Genomic DNA, 22,632 nt, shown 5'->3' with positions numbered 1-22,632 from the left:
TAATTAGGTAAGATTTATTAGACACGTACGTGGGTTCAAAAGATAGTCAGAACTGCAGAACAAAGACAGAACAGGGTTTATATAGACTTTGTGAGAAACGTATGAGCATAGAGGTTACCAGCTTGCCGGTGTACGTGCATAGAAATATCTGTTCGCAGCACAGAAAACAAGGTCTTTGCCAAATAGGTGGTTCTGTCTTCAAGGCTATAGTTGACGTGACTAAGGCTAGCTTAAGAACAGAATCCATCCAAGTCAGGGGGGCCTGTGGGTGAATCTGCACACACAGAATATATGTAAGCATAAAAAAACAAGATTATAACAAATTCATACTGTAAACCAACAAACAAAAATTCCTTGTTATGACTCAATAGCTTTAACCACCCAAAAGTAAAAAAAAAAAATCATAAGATTATCATAAGATAATTCATCTGGCGATCTGTGCGCAGATACTTAAGCAACAAGCACTAAGGGGGGCGCTGTTGCAATTGTACCTTCGTGGGTTCTTACCCTTAAGCCCCTTATGGATTTAAGTGTAATCTTGTTGATTGGTGGACACTCCCCTGACTCAGCCAACATATAGAAAGGAGCGAATTTTTTCGCCAGGCATGGATTCGCAGCGAGTTTACACACTTCACCATTGGCGAATTGTTTCACGAAACGTCTGTGAAAATCCACCATGGAAAAATTTGTCACGTGTCAAAAACAAGTCCCGGCAAATTAGGCGCGGTCACGTCCAAATTTTGCCCAGTCGCATCAATATTGAGCGCGATCGCATAAAAAAAGACACAGGCGACAAGAAAACGACAAAAAAATTCACGCAACAAATGCGTTTCGCAAATTTTCTTCCCGTTTTTGGAAATATGAAACAGGACAGATTCGCTCATCACTAGTAATAAGCTCTTAGTAATGTTTTGTATGTTCTTTAAATAGTGTAGGATATCAACCACACAAAATGAATTAAGACAGGATTTTTTTTCACTTCAAAATGCTTTAATAGAATGAGCAGATTGATTATTGTATAAGATATTATCTTTAATATCCACATTTTAAAAATGGCTGCCCATTGTAACAGGTTAATTGGGCAGAATAAAGGTTAAATCAGGATAAATCTGCAGAAAGTATATTTTAAAGTACCAGATGGGCTTTTAATTTCAAGATCCATAAGGAACTTTATTAATATAGAGTTGAAAAAGTCTAAAAATTCTGTTTTTATTGAGATTAATGATATAACCTGAAAACTCAATGTATGAATTGAAAAATGTAAAGCTTTCTCTATAATAAGAATAATAATGAGTATAATAAGAAGTCATCCACAAACGCAGAAGTGTTTTTTGATGTTCACCTTAATTCTTAGCCCTTAAAAAACCCATTTTGGTTTATGTATGTATGTATGTATGTATAACTTTATTTATAAAGCGCCACAAGAGTACGCAGCGCTGTACAATCTTACAGAATACAAAATTACACACAGGGAGGACAAGTGATATAATAAATAAATACAATAAATACATATATGTATATATATATATATAAGTGCCATGTGGTATGATTTACAGTAGGAAGGAGGTTCCTGCCCCGTAGAGCTTACAGTCTATGTGGTATATTTATAAAGATTGCTTTCAAGCTGCCCCTACTCTAACGTGTGGTGTAGAATGCATTTGCTTCATAAAGTTTATAAAATAACCATTAAACCTGAAACCTTTTTCAACAGTTGAAAAGTTCCTCCAGGAACAATTTCAAAGACATTTTTTTGCATCCAAATAAATGATTAATCTGCTGTATAGATTATACTTAGAAAAACTGGAATATCTCTGATCTTTTCTTAAGGAATTAGATCTGCCATACTCAGTGTCATTGCTGTCGCCAGGGTTAGTGGGGCCTGGTACAGTTGTGGCCCATATGTCAAAACCAAAGTGCTTCTTTGGGAATCGGAGCCATTGCTTCCAACTTCCACGCACGATTCCTTAGATGACATACACTGCCCTTGCTGATACATCCTGCACCGGGACCCCAGGAGCCACCTCCACCTTAGTCACAGAACGAAGGCCCCCCTTGAGCTTAATTTGGAACAGGAGGCAGGGATTTTGTGCACAAAACTTGACAGTGGCCAATGTTGTGCACTTGTCGTCATAAATGCCCCCTTATAATTATAACTAGTGTACAATGAAAAATGTTCTCTTAACATTACAGAGTATGTAAGGGAGTTCCAAATTTCCTTACATTTTTCACAAACATGTAAAATGTAAATATGGGTTTCACAGTTTTTTTACTGAGTGACAAATATTGCCTATTCATTTTACTTTAAGGTGTACCATAATAAAGGCAAATGTTTGTATATGTCTCTAAACACTTTTCATCTACTATTCAGTAGGGGTCATTCTTGAAGTTGCCGTTGGAAAGCCCTTTGCCTCGCATCTAGAGATTCATTTAAGAATCACACAATTCCATTACAAAAATGTAAATATGATATTGTTTGATGTTTTGTAATTATAACATTTTGCTCGTATTAACTGTCCATACAAAGATCCAAATCAGGAGACAAAAGCAGTATCAATAATAATAGAACAGGCAATGAAACATTCTAGGTAAGAGACACAAAGACACCTCCAGTGAGAGAACAGAAAGCTGTCTGACATTGGGTTTGCCTGGCCAGAAAGCGAAGCTTCAGATCTTTTACTCTGCAATGGAAGCATGAACTGGTGATGAAAATAGTGTTTTATTGTTGGATCCAAACAGAATTCATATTTTTGGAATAAAGGTTGTAAAGTGATGACATAAACTAAATAAAGTGCCCAAGTGCAATGAAAATGTATAATTATGGAAATAATCCTTGGTATACTTAGTTAACTGATTTGCCACTTTCATAAAGTGTTTATATTAAATACACAGAGCAGTAGGACACCTAGGGGCTGATTTACTAACCCACGAATTCGAATCCGAATTGGAAAAATTCCAATTGGAAAACGAACATTTTGCGACTTTTTCGTATTTTTTGCGATTTTTTTCGGCGCCTTTACGACTTTTCGGAAATTATCGCGACTTTTTCGTTACCAATACGATTTGCGCGAAAAAACGCGAGTTTTTCGTAGCCATTCCGAATTTTTTCGTAGCGTTAAAACTTGCGCGAAAAGTTGCGCTTTTTTCGTAGCGTTAAAACTTAAAAGGCGCGACGTTTTGCGCAAGTTTTAACACTACGAAAAAATCGCAACTTTCGGAATGGCTACGAAAAACTCGCGTTTTTCCGCAAAAATCGTATTGGTAACGAAAAAGTCGCGATAATTTTCCGAAAAAAAACGCAAAATACCGATCATTACGAAAAAAACGCAATCGGACGCATTCGGCCCGTTCGTGAGTAAGTAAATGGGCCCCCTACTCTCTGTGCATAGGTCAGTACTCATGATACCCATCACCAACTGTTACTGTAATATCAAGAGAAAGCTACAGCTTGAAATGTTGTTCTTCTTTCAAAGTTACTAAATCACAAATGATGAAAAGGATTCTTCCAAACATGAAACCTGATGGGGCCCCAGGAATAAAAACAAGGTCCCTGAATATAGAGAATAACTGAAGCCTGAAGGACCAAAAACACATCCTACGGGGGGGGGGGGGGGGGGTGGGAATTGAGGCTTCTGATGATGATTAGGGATATGTATTTTGGAATGGAAAAGAGGAGCCCTTAGACTCATTGCATGGCAGTTATGCCAGTGGTTGGGTGTTTAGACTCAGTCCTCGGTGTAATCCAACACAGACTAAATACTTTCCTAATCATAGTCATTGTTAACTTAAGGAAAATATGATAGTGTGGTAAATAAACAAAAACTACAATGTAAATCCAGTTACAGGCATTCTATATTCACTAATATATACTAAATGCTGTTTTTGTAATTTTGCATGCTGGTGAATATCCCTTTAAAATCCACAATATTCTTGCATTAATCAGTCTCTGGAGATTCTCTCTTAGTAGATTCCTAAATCCCCTTTGTGTCTCCCAGTTCTATTTAAATCTGCTGAATCAGATCAAACCCTGGGGGTTCTCAGGTAAATTAAGCCACTGCCTGCAGACCGAACTATAAAGTCACAGGCGTGGATGCCTAATCAGAAGCCATTTTGCTTTACTGTATTCCTTCCAGCAGCACTTGGGTATTTTCTACTTGCAGATTTTAATCTGTTTTGGCCTCTCAGATAATGGTCTCGGCACTGTCGCTACTATTGGGAGAGAATGATTTGTACTTACCTTAACAGAAAATCATCTTTCTTAAAAGTGATGGATACACTTTGAATGATTATATATGACACTTTTAATACTTTGGTTCCTATGTAATATCTGCTCATGGTTTGTATCATGTATTTTCAGCACAATCCCATAATATCCTTTTGCTGTCTGAGTACTGGCAGTTATATGTATAGGGGTTTGACCCACCAAAAACCATGGCCAGGCCAGAGTAAAGGAGAAGCAAAGTTTATAATAGGAACATGGTACAGTAAGTTGTATGTCTAGTAGTAATAAACCTATACCTGTATATGTTTTTATAATAAATACTATATTTGTTGTACTCTGGCCTGGTAGAGGGTTTCATGTGTGCCTACCCATCTACATATTCCTCGATAATCCATTCCATTTACTGAAGGTCTTGGGCACTGGAGCCCACATTGCTACTGCTACTTTCTCTGTTCAATTCAATCATTTTTTCCTAAAATGTACCTGACAGTCTAGAAAGCTCCTTATTTGTAATTAAGTATAGTCAGTTATAGCGGATATGCTGTTTGTTGTAAAGTTCACCCAGAACTATAAAAATATTTTAGATATTTCTGTACATCTATGGGATCTATTCCTCAGAATGCTTGGAACCTGGGGTTTATCAGATATGGGATTGTACCATTATTTGGAGTAATGTGTCTTAAGGCTACTAAAAAAAAATAGATATTAAAATAACCCAATAGAATGTATTTTCCTGTAATATGGATTTATACAGCTTAGTTAACATCAAGTGCAAGGTACTTACTAATTATTACACAGAAAATGGAAATCTGGTAAAGGGCTCATTTATGGACACAGGTCTTCAATAGCATGAATAGTTGCCCTCTATCAAACAATCAGATGTTTGTTTTCTTTTTCTAACCGGTAATGGGCTAATCAAACTAAAAAAACTTCAGTCCCACTTGCCTGATTTCAATTATGTGCAGTATTGGATATCTCATGGTTACTGATGTCTGTGAGTCTGTTTGGGCATAAGGAGCTACATCTACAATGAATGGAAAGCCAGATGGCCTGATAGTAGATCAGTAGGCCAATGATTTGCAATTAATGTTCTCAAATAGAAAATTAGGCCAAGGGGTTGAATTGCTGAGATGACCTTTGCATGATACAGTGTCCTTACATGTACAAAGTCATTGCTTTTCTTTCCCCATTGACACAACATGACTGAAAATGAAGCACGAAACAGCACATTACAGAGAGAATTCCACCTCTTGGCATTTTTGAGTCATGAAAAACTACAGATCCTGATCTTCCTTTTGGTGTTACTGATGTACATTCTAACTGTATGTGCAAACCTTATCATTACTGCACTTGTATGTTTGGTGCCCCGCCTGCACACTCCTATGTACTTTTTCCTCTGCAACTTGTCTGTCCAAGACATTGTCTATGTCACTGCCATCTTGCCAAAGTTTCTGGCCATCACTATAACAGGAGACAACAGAATTTCTTTCCTGGGCTGTATGACGCAAATGTTTCTTTATGGAACATGTGTTTCAGTGGAATTCCTCCTCCTGACCTCCATGGCTTATGATCGCTATGTAGCCATCTGTATCCCCATGCGCTACTCTCTCATCATGAAGACAAGTGTTTGTGTTCTTTTTGCCTTTATTTCTTGGTTCATTGGTGTCACAGTTTCATTCATGTATTGTTGGTTAATTTCTAATTTACTCATTTGTGATCATCAAGAAATCAATCATTTCTTTTGTGAGTTGAAAGCTACACTGGAACTCTCTTGTACTGGCTTTGAAAACATTCAAAATGTAATGATTGTTACATGTGTAGTTATTGGAGTTCTACCCTTTTGTTTAATTCTGATCTCCTATGGAAACATTATTTCTTCTGCCTTAAAGATCCGAACTTCAGCAGGAAAACTCAAGACCTTCTCCAGCTGCTGCTCCCATCTCACAGTTGTGCTTCTGTTCTGTGGGACGTGTATAAGTCTGTACATGAAGCCAGATTCTGGGAATCCCCAAGAAATGGATAAGCTGCTGTCTCTGCTGTATGTGGCTGTCACTCCCCTGTTAAACCCATTAGTGTATAGCTTGAGGAACAAGGATATTATTAATGCCATTAAAAATATCAGAAATCTATATTGCTGTTGCAAATACCCACTTTAGACAAAAAGATGTAGAAAATGTGTTGATTTTTTTTAATTGCAAATAAATATATGAAATATACAATATATTTTATATATATAATTGTCTCTAGTCCCCAAATTTTGCAAACAGAACACTAGGGGGCACATTTACTAATCCACGAACGGACCGAAAGCGTCCGAATGTGTTTTTTTCCTAATGATCGGTATTTTTGCGAGTTTTTCGTTGCGTCGCGATTTTTCGTATTTTGCGCGACTTTTTCATCGCCGTTACAACTTTATCGTATATTTTCCACGACTTTTTCATCGCCGTTGCGAAAAAATCGGATTGGTTTTTCCGCCGTTTACAATTGCTCAATACGGAAAAATGGCAACGGAAAAATGGCAACGAAAAAGTTGTGCAAAATACGATAAAGTCATGATGGTGACGAAAAAATCGCACAAAATACGAAAAAAACGCGACAGCGACGAAAAAAGGAGAAAATTATTTCATACTTACCGAAATTTTCTTTTCCTGCCCATCCTCCTGGTCAACATAAAAAACACTTACTGATGGGTTTCCCCTGCTGGTTCCCAGCCTGGACAGAAGAAATGGTTAATTTTACAAGGCTATAAGTTCCTCCCCTTCCTGGGTCCCAACAGTCTGATTATAAAGTCCCAGATTTGGGTGGGTATGTTGACCAGGAGGATGGCCAGGAAAAGAAAATTTCGGTAAGTATGAAATAATTTTCTCCTTTCCTGGCCATCCTCCGTCAACATAAAAAACACTTACTGATGGGTTATACCCAAGCAATTAAGTGAATAAGGGAGGGAGTCAAATCATGCTTAACTTTTTTTAATTTACAGACATAGCTGAAGAAATAATAGATTGCCCAAACTGGGCTTGTGATTTGGACAAAACATCCAACTTATAATGCTTAATGAACGTGTTTGGAGTAACCCAGGTTGCTGCCTTACAGATCATCTCTGAAGATACTCCTGCCTCTGCTGCCCATGAGGCCGCCACACCTCGAGTAGAGTGAGCCCTTACTCCTTCAGGCGGTGCTCTGCCCTGCTCCTCATAAGCTTTAGTGATTGTCTTGACGATCCAAGAACTTAATGTTGATCTAGAAGCTGCTTCTCCCTTTCTTTTCCCTGCTGGGATGACAAACAGTCTTCTAGACTTTCTGATGCTCTCAGTTCTACCGATGTAGGCTTTTAGACAATCCTTCACATCTAGGGTAGATGACTGGTCCTGACAGGTCACAGGAGGACTCAAGGAAGGTAAACTAATTGGTTCGTTGATATGAAATTTAGATACCACCTTAGGTAGGAAACTTAGAACAGGTCTTAGCACCACCTTTTCCTCATGAAAAACTGTATATGGGGGATCAACTGAAAGGGCTTGAAGTTCAGAAACTCTTCGGGCCGATGTCAGTGCTACCAGAAAAAAGGTCTTAAGAGTCATAAACCAACAGGACACATACATAGTTACATAGTTAGTTACATAGTTACATAGGGTTGAAAAAAGACCAGTGTCCATCAAGTTCAACCCATCCAAGTAAACCCAGCACACCTAACCCACACCTACCAATCTATACACTCACATACATAAACTATAAATACAACCACTAGTACTAACTGTAGATATTAGTATCACAATAGCCTTTGATATTCTGATTGATCAAGAACTCATCCAGGCCCCTCTTAAAGGCATTAACAGAATCTGCCATTACCACATCACTAGGAAGGGCATTCCACAACCTCACTGCCCTCACCGTGAAAAACCACCTACGCTGCTTCAAATGGAAGCTCCTTTCCTCTAATCTAAAGGGGTGACCTCTGGTGCGTTGATTGTTTTTATGGGAAAAAAGAACATCCCCCAACTGCCTATAATCCCCTCTAATGTACTTGTACAGAGTAATCATGTCCCCTCTCAAGCGCCTCTTTTCCAGAGAAAACAACCCCAACCTCGACAGTCTCACCTCATAGTTTAAATCTTCCATCCCCTTTACCAGTTTAGTTGCAGTCTCTGCACTTTCTCCAGCTCATTAATATCCTTCTTAAGGACTGGAGCCCAAAACTGCACTGCATACTCAAGGTGAGGCCTTACCAGGGACCTATAAAGGGGCAAAATTATGTTCTCATCCCTTGAGTCAATGCCCTTTTTTATACAAGACAGCACTTTATTTGCTTTAGTAGCCACAGAATGACACTGCCTGGCATTAGACAACTTGTGATCTACAAAAACCCCCAGATCCTTCTCCATTAAGGAAACCCCAACACACTACCATTCAGTAGATAGTTTGCGTTTATATTATTTCTACCAAAGTGCATAACTTTGCACTTATCAACATTGAACCTCATTTTCCAGTTTGCTGCCCAGTTATCTAATTTTGTCAAATCGCTCTGCAAAGCGGCAGCATCCTGCATGGAACTTATAGTTTTGCACAATTTAGTGTCATCAGCAAAAATAGACACAGTACTGTCTATGCCCACCTCCAGGTCATTAATAAACAAGTTAAAAAGCAAAGGCCCAAGGACTGACCCCTGCGGTACTCCACTAACCACACTGGTCCAATTAGAAAATGTTCCATTTACAACCACTCTTTGTACTCTATCCTTCAGCCAGTTCTCTATCCAATTACAAATATTATGTTCTAGGCCAATATTCCTTAATTTGATCATTAACCTTCTGTGAGGTACTGTATCAAACGCTTTAGCAAAGTCCAAGTAGATGACATCAACTGCCATTCCAGCATCAAGGTTCCTGCTCACCTCCTCATAAAAGGCGACTAAATTAGTCTGGCAAGATCTGTTACGCATAAAACCATGCTGGCACAAACTAATAGTATTGTGAACTGCAATGTATTCAAGTACCCTATCCCTTATTACCCCTTCCAAAAGTTTTCCTACTACTGATGTCAGACTAACAGGCCTATAGTTTTCAGGCTGAGAACGGGATCCCTTTTTAAATAACGGCACCACATTAGCAATCCGCCAGTCTCTTGGCACCATGCCAGACCTCAATGAATCCTGAAAAATTAAGTGAAGAGGTTTGGCAATCACAGCGCTCAGCTCATTTAATACCCTGGGATGAATCCCATCCGGCCCTGGACCTTTGTTTACCTTTACATGTTCAAGTCTCTTTTGAATTTCCTCCCGAGTGACCCACGCGTCAGTAGCTAAATTACTAGAACTGGGCATATTACAAGGGAAGCCTTCATTATCTGGCTCCTCAGATGTATAGACAGATGAAAAATAAGAGTTCAAAATTTCAGCTTTTTCCCCGTTTTCATCAACCAACGTACCCCCCCGTGATAATAAGGTTCCCACCCCTTCTTGCTTCATTTTTTTACTATTCACATAATTAAAAAATAATTTTGGATTCTTTTTACTCCTAGCTGCAATATCCCTTTCCATCTCTATTTTAGCTTGCCTGATAGCTTTTTTGCATGCTTTATTTGCTTCCTTGTACCTGATGAAAGTTTCCGCTGTCCCAGCTAACTTGAGTGCCCTAAAAGCACGTCTTTTCTTACCAACCTCGACAATAACACTTTTATTCAGCCATAAAGGTTTTGCTTTGCGATGCCTCTCCTTGCTTACAAGGGGGATATACTGTTGTGTATACCTACAAAGCAATGTTTTAAAGATGTTCCATTTTCCTTCTGTGTCTAACCCCATGAAAAGCCTTTCCCAGTTGACACATTGCAGAGATGCCCCTATACTGGCAAAGTCTGCACGTCTAAAATTGAGCGTTTTAGTTACTCCCTTATAGCGCTGTCTCTGCAGCATTATCTCAAAGGAGACCATGTTGTGATCACTGTTCCCCAAATGCTCACCCACACAAATGTTAGAGATAAGTTCAGCATTATTAGAAATCACCAGGTCCAAAATAGAGTCATTCCTAGTGGGTTCTTGAACCGCCTGAAATAAAAAGTTGTGATTTAGCATATTTACAAACCTACTAGCTCTTTCTGACTTAGCCACCCCATTACTCCAGTCAACGTCCGGATAATTAAAGTCCCCCATAACAACAACTTGACCCAGTTTTGAAGCCTCCTCCATTTGCAACAATAGCTGGGCCTCATCCCCCTCATCTATACGGGGTGGTTTATAGCATACACCAATGATCATTTTCTTTGTGACCTTCAGCCCTACTGAAATTTCTACCCAAAGAGATTCCACGTTTTCATTGGTAATGTCTTTATTACATGGCTTTAAGTCTGACTTTACGTAAAGACAAACCCCTCCACCCTTTTTAATCTCTCTGTCCCTCCTAAAAAGCGTATACCCATTTAAATTCGCAGCCCAGTCGCATTTATCATCACACCAGGTCTCAGTGATACCTATTAAATCATAATTTTCAATACATGCAATAGCTTGCAGCTCCCCTAATTTACCCGACAAGCTACGCGCATTAGCCAGCATGCAGCGGAGATTATTACTTCTCCCTCTGATGTTTACATTAGCTAAGGGAGAATTAGAGCTAAGGCAATTATGAGACTGCTTTCCTTGTAACGGAAGCTCCTTATCTGGTAAACTATATGCCCCCCTCACTCCTCCCCCACAACCCTTTGCTAGTCCCCCTACCCCGTCTACACTAATTTTCCCATGGAATTCTAGCTCACCCACCCCCCCCTTGTCTAGTTTAAACACTCCTCCAACCTCTTAACCATTCTCTCCCCTAGCACAGCAGACCCCCTTCCATTGAGGTGCAATCCGTCAGGGCTGTATAGATTGTACCTTCGCTGAAAGGTTCAAAAGGTGGCAGAGATAGACTTTTAAGAACGAGTGGAAGATCCCAGGCCGGACATATGCTTCTTGTTGGAGGCCGTATCTTGTTTACTGCTTGGAAGAATCTTTCCACTAGCGGATCTCTGGCCCACTTCCTTTCCAGAATGGCTGATAAAGCGGACACTTGACCCTTGAGTGTGCTTAAGCCTAAGCCTCTTTCAAGCCCGGCCTGCAGAAAATCTAAAATGTCCACTACCGACGGTAGCATAGGATCTAGGGACCTTTTCACTGCCCAGGAACAGAAGGAGTCCCACACCTTATGGTATTTAGACATGGTTACTTTCTTTCTGGCCTTAACCAGTGTATTGATAACTGCCTCTGAGCACCCTAATTATTTCAGGATCCGCCTCTCAACTTCCAGGCCTTTAGACTGAGATTCACCGGGTCTGGGTGTTCCCATCTGCCCTGCATCAAAAGATCTCTGGTCCTCGGTAGACATAGCGGGTGCGAGACTTAAAGGCTCCTCAGCAAGGGATACCATGGCCTTCTCGGCCAATCCGGAAGGATTGCAATGACTATCATTCTTGTTGAACGGATCTTCAATAGGACTCTCAGAATGACTGGAATTGGAGGGAAGATGTAAGCAAACAATTCTGCGATAAAGCATCCACTGCTGCTGCCCCTGGACAAGGGACTCTGGAAAAAAATGTCGGGAGTTTGGTATTCAGGTGAGTTGCCATTAGATCTATTTCTGGGCATCCCCAGATGCTGACAATCCAGGCGAATACTCTCGGGTTCAATGCCCATTCTCCCTTGAGGAAGATTTGCCGGCTGAGACAGTCCGCCTCCACATTCTCTATCCCCGGAATATACTGGGCTGTTAGGTCCAAAAGGTGACGCTGAGCCCACTCCATGATGGGGAGAACTTCGTTGAATAGGGACCTGCTTCTGGTTCCCCCTTGTCTTCTGATGTAGGCTGCGGCCGCAGCATTGTCTGTTCTTATCTTGACTGCAGAACCCTGGAGAATCTCCTTGAAGGAAATAAGTGCCTGGAACACCGCTCTGAGTTCCAGGATGTTGGAGGGGACTGCCGAAAGATCCTCTATCCATCTGCCTTGGGATGAGAGATTCAGGAGATGTGCTCCCCAGCCTAGGCCCGAGGCATCCGTAAAGAGTTCTATCCAATCTGGACTCTGTAGGGGTAGACCTCCGCGAAGGTTGCTGGGGACCATCCACCAGGATAATTGCTTCCTGCATTTCGCAGTAATTCGAATCATCTGAGACCAATTCTGGGTCACTGAACCCCATTGGGCTAGAAAAGAGAGTTGGATAGGTCTCACCCTCCATCTGGCCCACCTGACAAGCCCGATCGTAGATGTTAAGAGGCCCAACATGCTCATGAATCCTCTTGCTGATATGGCAGTTTTCTTTCTGAATTGGGTAACTTGAAGAACAATATGGTCTATCTTCTCTCTGGGCAGAGACAGTAGCCCCAAAACAGTGTCTATCTGAGCTCCCAGATAGATCATTTTCTGCGACGGCGTTAAATGGCTCTTGGGCAGATTCAGGATCCAACCGAATCTCTCCAAAACTTCCATGGTCCTCAGGAGATTGGCCTGTAAGGTAATTGCATTCCTTGCCACCAGGAGAAGGTCGTCGAGATAATGGTATATTTCTATACCCTCTCTTCTTAGCTTGGCTATAATCACAACTAATACCTTTGTGAAAGTACGGGGTGAAGTGGCTAGGCCGAAGGGGAGGCACCGGAACTGATAATGCTGGTTCTGGAGGCAGAATCGAAGAAACCTCTGATGCTCCTGAGCTATAGGGATATGCAGATATGCGTCCTTCAGATCCAGGGATGCAAGCCAATCCCCCGGACGAACCATCTCCCTTATGGTTGTTAATGTTTCCATCTTGAAAGTTTGCCGCTTTAGGAACTTGTTTATCTCTCTGAGATCCAAAATGGGGCGTAGATCTCCTGTAGACTTGGTCACTAAGAAGAGAGGGGAGTAAAAACCCCTTTTTTCCTCTTGTGGTGGAACTGGAGCAATAGCCTGCTTTTGAAGGAGCTGTTGTACATACTGGAAAAGAAATTCTCTTTTTTGAGAATCGCGACGTAAAGCGGTAGGAATGAAATGATTTATAAGTGGTAAGTGACAGAATTCTAGACGATAACCTCTCTGCACTGTGGAGATTACCCAGGCATCTCGAATTTCTGCAGTCCAAACCTCTTGAAAAATGAGCAGCCTTGCCCCAACTAGAGGTTGGACAGGTAAACCGTCATTGCTTAGCTGAGGGCCTGGGGGATCTAGGTGTCTTGACCTTTGGGGACTTAAAGAAAGCACTCTGTCCTGAGCACCAAGTAGACGATCTATAATGTCTTCCTGGTCGGTAAGATCTTGCATCGTCTCTTCGCTTGAAGAAAGTGTCTGACTGCTTTCTGGAAGACTCACGAAAGCGCCTCGTCTGTGGGAGAAAAGTGCTCTTCCCTCCAGTGGATTTAGATATTATATCATCCAGAGCTTTACCGAATAAACGCTTGCCCTCATAGGGCATTTTACAGAGAGAATTCTTAGAGGCTGTGTCGGCAAACCAGGATCTGACCCACAAGGCTCTCCGTGCTGCTACTCCAAAGGACATGGACCGAGCAGAGAGTTGGACTAGATGAAGTGCCGCTTCTAAGCAGAAATTAGAAGCTAGCCTGAAGTCCTCCAGACCTTCTAGGATCTTATCTCTAGGAGTCTTCTCCTTAACTGCTTGCTCCAAATTCTCAGCCCATATGGAAAGAGCTTTGGTCACTGAGACGAGTGCGACCGCAGGCTTACATGCCGCACCGGAAGACAAATAGCACTTTTTGAGCTCAGTCTCCATACGCCTATCCATAGGGTGTTTCAGAGCAGATATATCGTCAATAGGTAAAGCCGTCTTCCTAGAGAGTCTAGCTACTGGGGCATCCACTGAAGGAGGTGTATTCCAAATCTCTTGGATATCGTTCCCAAAAGGATAAAGCTTCTCAATCTTTCTTTCTACTGGAATTCTTTTGGATATTTTAGCCCACTCCAACTGAATCATTTCCTGCACCTCTTTATGAATAGGGAACACCGGTCTCTTCTTTTTATTAAATAAGAGTGATGTAGATGGTTGCTCCGCCTCTTCTAAATTAAGGGTTCGCTTAACCGCCTTAATTAAGGAACTTAAGTGCCTCTGGTCAAACACAGAAATCTCCTCTCCAGTTTCCTCCTCTTCAGAGTAGGAAGTCTCATCAGAAGAAATCTCCTGAGGAATGGAACTTGAGCTTTCCATAGGAGTTTCAGAAGTCGCTTGTACTGTCTCTTTAAGAGTTTGTGAAACTGCTTCCTTGATCCATAGCATGAGAGACTGCTGGCTTGGAAAGGAAGAAGAAGTTGAAGGTGCTTCTGTATCCTTAACTGCAGAATCAAACTCTTTAGACATTAACTCAGACAGGCAGTCTTTACAAATCCGTTTATCTTTAAGGGCAGGCTTGTGACAGGCTTTACAGCGTCTCTCAGACTCCTGTTTGTCTTTCCTTTTAGTGGGCTCATCCACAGGGGCAGAAACACTGCAAGACAAATAAAATAATGCTGCTTTAGCAAACAGTATAGGGCTCTTTTCGAAGGGGAGATGTAGCTGTACTCACTCAGCCCTAGGAGCGTTCCTCTTGGAGGCAGCCGGTTCCATCTCTGCAGCACGCCAAGGCAGCAAGCAAGGGCGCGAGAGGACCGGCTGCTAAGGGCTTTAAACTGTCGGCGTGACGTCATCAAACGGCGCCACGCAAACCCGGAAGCGCCGAGCGCACAGAGGAGCTGCGAATCGCAGCACAACAGTCCCTGCAATCCAGCAAGGGACTCCCCTTCCAGGCAACGCTGTTGCCATGCAGGACAGGGGCTACGGGCAGAGAGAGCCAGGAGAACTGTGCCCGGTAATCTGGTAAGTCGCTACTTTCTACCTGCAAGAAAAGAAAAAACAGGTTAAAAAAAAAAAAATATTAAAAAAACTTGGAGAGTAATCTGAACCCAGGCTGGGACAGAAGAAAAAGACTGTTGGGACCCAGGAAGGGGAGGGACTTATAGCCTTGTAAAATTAACCATTTCTTCTGTCCAGGCTGGGAACCAGCAGGGGAAACCCATCAGTAAGTGTTTTTTATGTTGACGGAGGATGGCCAGGAAATTTTGTTTCCAATCCGATTTTTCCCATTCGGGATTCGTGGATTAGCAAATGTGCCCCTTGGTCTTATTAATAACTCATAACTGAATTTTTTTTTTTTTTGTTATCAGGAAGCTAGAAGCTTTTCGACTAGATTTAATATCTCATTTTACCAATAAAATATTAAGTCTATTGCCCAAGTAATGCAAGAACCTAACATACCGGAAGCTTAGCACAAGGCTGCAATCAGAGCTATGCACTTCCTATCTCATACAGTTCACCCAAGGAGTAATTTTGCTGGCTAAGATAAAATGTGCAGTTCTGGTTGTTGTTTTGTAACCTGGAGGAGGACCTGGAAGCAGCCAAAAAATGACTGTGGGCCTAGAATCTAAAGAGATCTCCCTACAGCCACTCCCACCAGAGAGAGAGACTGTCTAAGAGAGCAGGTTGAGTGCTGACCCTGCTAAACTCAGGAACAAAGACCTGCACTGAATGAACAACCTGCTACCTGCTTAGTTGCACAATATTCAGAAGGTGACAAACACCACTGTGTAAAATATCAGCCCTATAAACTCCAATGAGCCATCCCCTGTGAGCATACCTGGGAGTAGATTGCCATGGGAAGGATATTGGCACAGTTAAAAGTGTTTTGCCCCTGTGTGAGGATAGGTCTTGTATGTGTGCCAGCAATATAAGAAGTAGTAGTTTATGCAAAGCTGATGCTCTCATCTAAGAGTCGTGGTTCTGTTGTAGTAGACCACTTTAATTCAAAAATAAAAAAAGGCATTAGTGAGAAGAGGGCACTGGTAACTCCGAATGAGCTGGAGAAATCCATAGATGAGATGGAAAAAACTCTCAATGGGACAACTATACCCGGGCATAATACAAAGCTGTGCTTTATGGAAAATGGTCAAGAAGAAAACTAATGCTAAAAAGAATGATCAAATTCAATTCTAAGTCTGCCAAAAGGCATGTGGGAGATACAACAAACATGGTCTAAAGGAGAATGAAAATGAGCTTTCTGGTCTTAGCACAAAACACTTTGGGCCTGATTCACTAAAGTGCGATAAAACGCGCGCTATTTTTATTGTGCGCTAAAATATTTACCGCGGCTTAATTTTGGCGATGTTTCGCACAATTCACTATAAGTATACTTGCGCTTTTTTACGCGCGATATTGCAATTGTTATTTAACTCGCGAAAGACTATTTCAATGCGGTATTTGCCGGTACATGCGCTAAATTACGCGAATAGTCGCCGCATATTAATGGTAGCATAGAAATAGTGTATAAAAATTGTCGCCGCATATAAATGGTGTATATAAATATTAGCCACATATAAATGGTAGCATATAAATAGTAGATGCTCATAAATAGTAGCCACTAGTGATGAGCAAATGTGTTCTGGTTTCTTTAGTGAAAAATTAGCAAATCTTTCGAAAGATCAACGAAACGGCAAAAATGTTGTGCGGGAAAAAAAATTGTTGCCCGTGACTATTATTTTTTTACGCTTGTATCAATTTTTGGATGTGCGGTGAATTTTAGCGTGGCGAATTTTTTCATGCGTTTTGCCATTGGCGGATTGTTTTGCGAAACGCATGAAAAAATCCGCCCGGAAAAAATTCAATGCACGTCCAAAAATTCGCTGCGAATCCATGCCTGGCGAAACATTTAATCACTTGTAGCCAAATATAAATAGTCGCGCAAATGAACGCACGCCATGTTAGCCATACACGCCAATACTTGCAGAAAATTACTGTATTAAAAATGAACATTTCGCTGCGTTTTTTTCGTAATGATCGGTATTTTGCGATTTTTCGGAAAATCGTCGCGACTTTTTCGTTGCCATTCCGAATGTTGCGCAAAATCTGGCGATTTTTTCGTAGCGTTAAAACTTGCGCGAAAAGTCGCGCCTTTTAAGTTTTACCGCTACGAAAAAAATCGGCAGATTTTGCGCAACTTTCGTAATGGCTACGAAAAATCGCGTTTTTTCGCGCAAGTCGTAATGGCTACGAAAAACTTGCATTTTTTCGCACAAGTCGTAATGGCTATGAAAACTCTTGGGCCAGGTTGGAGCTGCAGAGTGCCATTGAGCCCTATGGGAGACTTTCCTTGGGCCGGGTTGGAGCTGCAGAGTGCCATTGAACCCTATGGGAGACTTTCCTTGGGCCGGGTTGGAGCTGCAGAGTGCCACTGAGCCCTATGGGAGACTTTCCTTGGGCCGGGTTGGAGCTGCAGAGTGCCATTGAGCCCTATGGGAGACTTTCCTTGGGCCGGGTTGGAGCTGCAGAGTGCCACTGAGCCCTATGGGAGACTTTCCTTTGGGCCGGGTTGGAGCTGCAGAGTGCCATTGAGCCCTATGGGAGACTTTCCTTGGGCCGGGTTGGAGCTGCAGAGTGCCATTGAGCCCTATGGGAGACTTTCCTTGGGCCGGGTTGGAGCTGCAGAGTGCCATTGAGCCCTATGGGAGGCTTTCCTTGGGCCGGGTTGGAGCTGCAGAGTGCCATTGAGCCCTATGGGAGGCTTTCCTTGGGCCGGGTTGGAGCTGCAGAGTGCCATTGAGCCCTATGGGAGACTTTCCTTGGGCCGGGTTGGAGCTGCAGAGTGCCATTGAGCCCTATGGGAGACTTTCCTTGGGCCGGGTTGGAGCTGCAGAGTGCCATTGAGCCCTATGGGAGACTTTCCTTGGGCCGGGTTGGAGCTGCAGAGTGCCATTGAGCCCTATGGGAGGCTTTCCTTGGGCTGGGTTGGAGCTGCAGAGTGCCATTGAGCCCTATGGGAGACTTTCCTTGGGCCGGGTTGGAGCTGCAGAGTGCCATTGAGCCCTATGGGAGACTTTCCTTGGGCCAGGTTGGAGCTGCAGAGTGCCATTGAGCCCTATGGGAGACTTTCCTTGGGCCAGGTTGGAGCTGCAGAGTGCCATTGAGCCCTATGGGAGACTTTCCTTGGGCCGGGTTGGAGCTGCAGGGTGCCATTGAGTCCTATGGAAGGCTTCCAAAATCATGCTAAGTCTGAAAGTTTCGCCCGCCGCTTATGAGCGCTCAATACGAAAAAGTCGCGAAAAGATACGAGCAAATCGTAATGGCTATGAAAAACTCGCGTTTTTTCGCGCAAATCGTAATGGTAACGAAAAAGTTGCGACAATTTCCGAAAAGTCGTAAAGGCGCCGAAAAAATCGCAAAAAATACAAAAAAGTCGCAAAATGTTCGTTTTCCAATCGGAATTTTTCCAATTCGGATTCGTGGGTTAGTAAATGTGCCCCTATTTAGTAATGAGCAGATTGAGCCTGAAACTGACTGGATTCTTGCAGCAAGTAAATGTTACCTGTGCAGAAATGGGAAAGTGACCTTTTGCCTTAGCATCTCCCCTGTTCAACCCATTGGCCTCTTTTACTGTGGTGTCACTCGCGTTTTATCAGTTTTGTGTAAGAAAATTAGCTTTGGTGCAGGTTCTATATTGGCAGATAAGGCTGCCAGTTGGGGTTTTATTTTGACCCATACATTTCTAAAGTTTACTAGTAGAAATGTTCCTCCTCCTGACCTCCATGGCTTATGATCGCTATGTAGCCATCTGTATCCCCATGTGCTACTCTATCATCATGAAAAACGTGTGTGTTCTTCTTGCTTCTATTACTTTGCTTGTCAGTGCAACAGAATTATGCATGTATTGCTGGTTAATTTCTAATATACTATTCTGTGATCATCAAGAAATCAATTGTTCCTTTTGTTAGCTGACAGCTAAGGCACCCAATGCAGTTATACTTCCCCTACCCACCTACCTTTGTACTTGGACATTGGGGAGCTGTTGGTTGTTAAGTAATATATCTCCTATAGTTTTACACTTACATATGTTTTGTTAATGTTTGGTTACAGTCTATCAAAACTTTTATGGAGTGTAATGAGTGCAGTCACAGTGCATACTTATGTACTTTAAAGGTCAGCAGATGTTTATATATAATTTTCCATATTTTATATAACTGTGTATCTCATCCAGAATCTTTGATTACAATTGGTAATGTATATCTGGAATGAAAAATGTGGATTGGCACAATATGCACACTTTTCTATATATTATTTTGGCTTTGGCAAGAGGTTGGCAACCATACTGGGCTGACTTGGAAGAACATTGTGAACCTTGTGCTGAAGAATTAAGCCAATGGACCAATAGATTACTGGTTGCTATGTAGGGTATAAGACTTGGAGCAAACTCTGCACCAGGTATTACATTCCCAACACTGAGCATGATAAAATATAAACTGAAAATCATGGATCAGGCAGATCATTTACTACTAATCTATTTGTAAATTAGCCTAAATGAGTTTTAATCTCTTTTGTAACTATAAAATTCAAAAGGATGAAAATCAGTTTCTGTGTTGCATTGTGAAAGGGAATGAATTTCAGAAGGACTGTATAGGATTTTGACATATTCATTGGTGTTAGGAGGAACTGTTGAAATGTAATATGTCCTGGTAGCACTCACTCTCCAGGTGATTGCTACCACTCACTATCCTCTGGATCAACTAGCAGTTAGGCAGGTTATATATAGGCATTATGGTTGAACATGATGGACGTATGTCTTTTTTCAACCTAACTCACTATGTTACTATGTCACTGCCAGGTAGACAGATTGTCAATGTAAACATTTGTGCATATACCTACTTAGATAGGTATTACAGCAGGAGCAGTACGTTCTGCAACATAAAACAAGGAGGGTAATGGTTTGCACACATTTACTTGGAGAAGGGACTATAAGTTGATTTTAACACTGGGCTGGGTTTGTTCAGTGTTCAAGGGTGGGGCTGTTTCTCTTTCCGGGTTAAAGTTTCCCTGATATTCTGTATTGGCCAGAACTTTTGGAGGAAACACAACTTCCGTGCCCTCCCTCTGGTTCCAACATGTGTGCCTGAGATACATATTATTATTAAGAACAGTGGTTTTGAATCTTACCCACTGTTGTAATGGTACTTTCTGGGTCCAGTAGAAAACCTGACATCCAGTGTCCAATCTTACAGCAATTAGATGCTAATGTAAGTGAAGAGAGAAAGAAAATTAATTTGGAGAGAGATGGTCTAAGGTTCTCTAGTGAGCCCTTGGCACCCCAGCCCCACACTTGATTCTTCTTTTTTTCATAATTTGCTTAATCTAAAAACAGGCTCATACTTATTAAAAAGATCATACATACTAATAGAGCCCAAGAAACTAAAATAGCAGTAAAAAATACATCAACACAGGAAAAATAATAAACCACATCCAATAGGCAAGAAGTGAAGCTTTATGAAAGATATAAAGAGTAGGGTTAAAATGTGTATTGTGTTTTGGGTGCAAATTTGGAATAGGGAAAAGAATAGGGCCTTCACTCAAATTTTACCTGCCAGTTTACCAGACTGAGTTCTCAGTACATAGACCACTTACTTCAAAGGCTGTCTTGGTATGGTAAAACAAAAATTAAGTAAAAGTAATTACTATTTCACATATACTCAATTCTATGCAGGCAAATTTCACTTAAAAAAGAAAAATATTATTGTGCTAATCAGTCAATGGGGATTCTTCCACAAGAGGCTCCTATGTCCCTTATGTGCCTTACAGTTCTTTTTTAAAGCTGTGGAAACAACTAGAGCTACACAGGTTCTTGGCTTAAATGATTGCATATTGGCAGTAAGAACCATAACATCACAGAAGTAGATGCCTAATCAGTGGTCACAAGAACAAGACTTCATATTAGTACTGGTGACCTAATTGCTTTCTTGTTATTTCTGTGTTGGATTCTACCATTTATTCCAAAGCTGTACCAGAGCATCTTCAAAGAGACAGTATGGTCAGATCAAGGTAGCAGTCAATGTATGTTTTTATCTCGAGGAAGCAGTATGACTAGAAATGAAGCAAGAAACGTCACATTAAAGATGGAATTCCACCTCTTGGCATTTCTGAGTTATGAGAAATTACAGTGTCTTATCTACATTTTGGTGCTACTGATGTACAGTCTAACTGTATGTGCAAACCTTATCATTACTGCACTTGTATGTTTGGTGCCCCGCCTGCACACTCCAATGTACTTTTTCCTCTGCAACTTGTCTGTCCAAGACATTGTCTATGTCACTGCCATCTTGCCAAAGTTTCTGGCCATCACTATAACAGGAGACAACAGCATTTCTTTCCTGGGCTGTATGACTCAGTTTTATCTCTATGCATCATGTGTTACAACAGAATTCCTCCTCCTGACCTCCATGGCTTATGATCGCTATGTAGCCATCTGTATCCCCATGCGCTACTCTCTCATCATGAAGAAAAGTGTTTGTGTTCTTCTTGCCTCTGTGTCTTGGTTTATTGGTGCTACCAATTCATTTATGTATTGTTGGCTCATTTCTAATTTATTATTCTGTGATCGTCTTGAAATCAATCATTTCTTTTGTGACCTCAAAACAATTCTGGAGCTTTCTTGCAGCGACACTACATACATTAAAATTGTAATAATTATACTATGTGTAATTTTTGGTTTCTTACCCTTTGGTTTGATTCTGATCTCTTATGGAAACATTATTTCTTCTGCCTTAAAGATCCGAACTTCAGCAGGAAAACTCAAGACCTTCTCCAGCTGCTGCTCCCATCTCACAGTTGTGCTTCTGTTCTGTGGGACGTGTATAAGTTTGTACATGAAACCTGATTCTGGGAATTCCCAAGAAATGGATAAGCTGCTGTCTCTGCTGTATGTGGCTGTCACTCCCCTGTTAAACCCATTAGTGTATAGCTTGAGGAACAAGGACATTATTAATGCCATTAAACATATCATAAATCTGATATAAACCAAAAATATGTGATTTTTGATGCTAATAATTATTTTAATTCATATATAGACACAATTCTTTATGTTCAGTGATTTTTCTGCCCCAGTGAACCAATATGATTTTTCCTGACATGTGAGGTGCCACATCTATCTATCTGACCAGTGTGTTAGTACCCAGCATTGCCTTGTAAACCAGGCATTTTTGGGTCAAATAGTATAACCAAGCTCACCACCCTAAAACCTGTGCTTATATAGTTTCTACTTTTCAACAATGCACTTCTGGGTAGTTCTTGGATACAAAATCATGGCACAATGTCATTGGCTGGAATGTTGCTTAAGGGTAACAGGATGGTAGGTTGAAGCTCAGCAGCTTTGCACACTCCTAGGTGACTGCAATGTCCTTTGCCACAATTTCCTGCCAAGTAGCTCTCTGATACTATGGAATGGCAAAATCTCATTGGTCAGATGGTCAGCCATGTGATTTGGGGATTTTTGCAGATGACAAATTGAAGCACAACAACACACCATTTGATGCTCTGTAGTTCTACGATAATACGGAATAGCACAATCCACATTGGATCAATTTGGATCCACGCAAAAACCCACTTTTATTAAATC

General features: G+C 41.4%; 2 protein-coding genes across 2 annotated transcripts; both read left to right on the top strand.

Annotated features, from left to right (window-relative positions):
* The first annotated feature begins 5,418 nt into the window (after positions 1-5,418).
* Positions 5,419-6,375, top strand: LOC116409549 (olfactory receptor 13-like). Its single transcript, XM_031898226.1, has one exon. The coding sequence runs from the start codon at positions 5,419-5,421 to the stop codon at positions 6,373-6,375; it is 957 nt and encodes a 318-aa protein (XP_031754086.1).
* Positions 6,376-21,280: 14,905 nt separating this feature from the next.
* LOC116409548 (olfactory receptor 2T10-like) lies at positions 21,281-22,033 on the top strand. Its single transcript, XM_031898225.1, has one exon. It carries the CDS (start codon positions 21,281-21,283, stop codon positions 22,031-22,033), a length of 753 nt encoding a protein of 250 aa, XP_031754085.1.
* Positions 22,034-22,632: the final 599 nt, after the last annotated feature.

Source organism: Xenopus tropicalis, chromosome 3 (genome assembly GCF_000004195.4).
Source record: "Xenopus tropicalis strain Nigerian chromosome 3, UCB_Xtro_10.0, whole genome shotgun sequence".
Taxonomy (NCBI): Eukaryota; Metazoa; Chordata; class Amphibia; order Anura; family Pipidae; genus Xenopus; species Xenopus tropicalis.
Note: the sequence above shows the minus strand (reverse complement) of the source record. Positions and strands in the feature narration are given on the sequence as shown.

Bases quoted from the DNA above. Each gene is read 5' to 3' on its own strand.
- LOC116409549 (XM_031898226.1), top strand. From the start codon at position 5,419: ATGACTGAAAATGAAGCACGAAACAGCACATTACAGAGAGAATTCCAC.
- LOC116409548 (XM_031898225.1), top strand. From the start codon at position 21,281: ATGTACTTTTTCCTCTGCAACTTGTCTGTCCAAGACATTGTCTATGTC.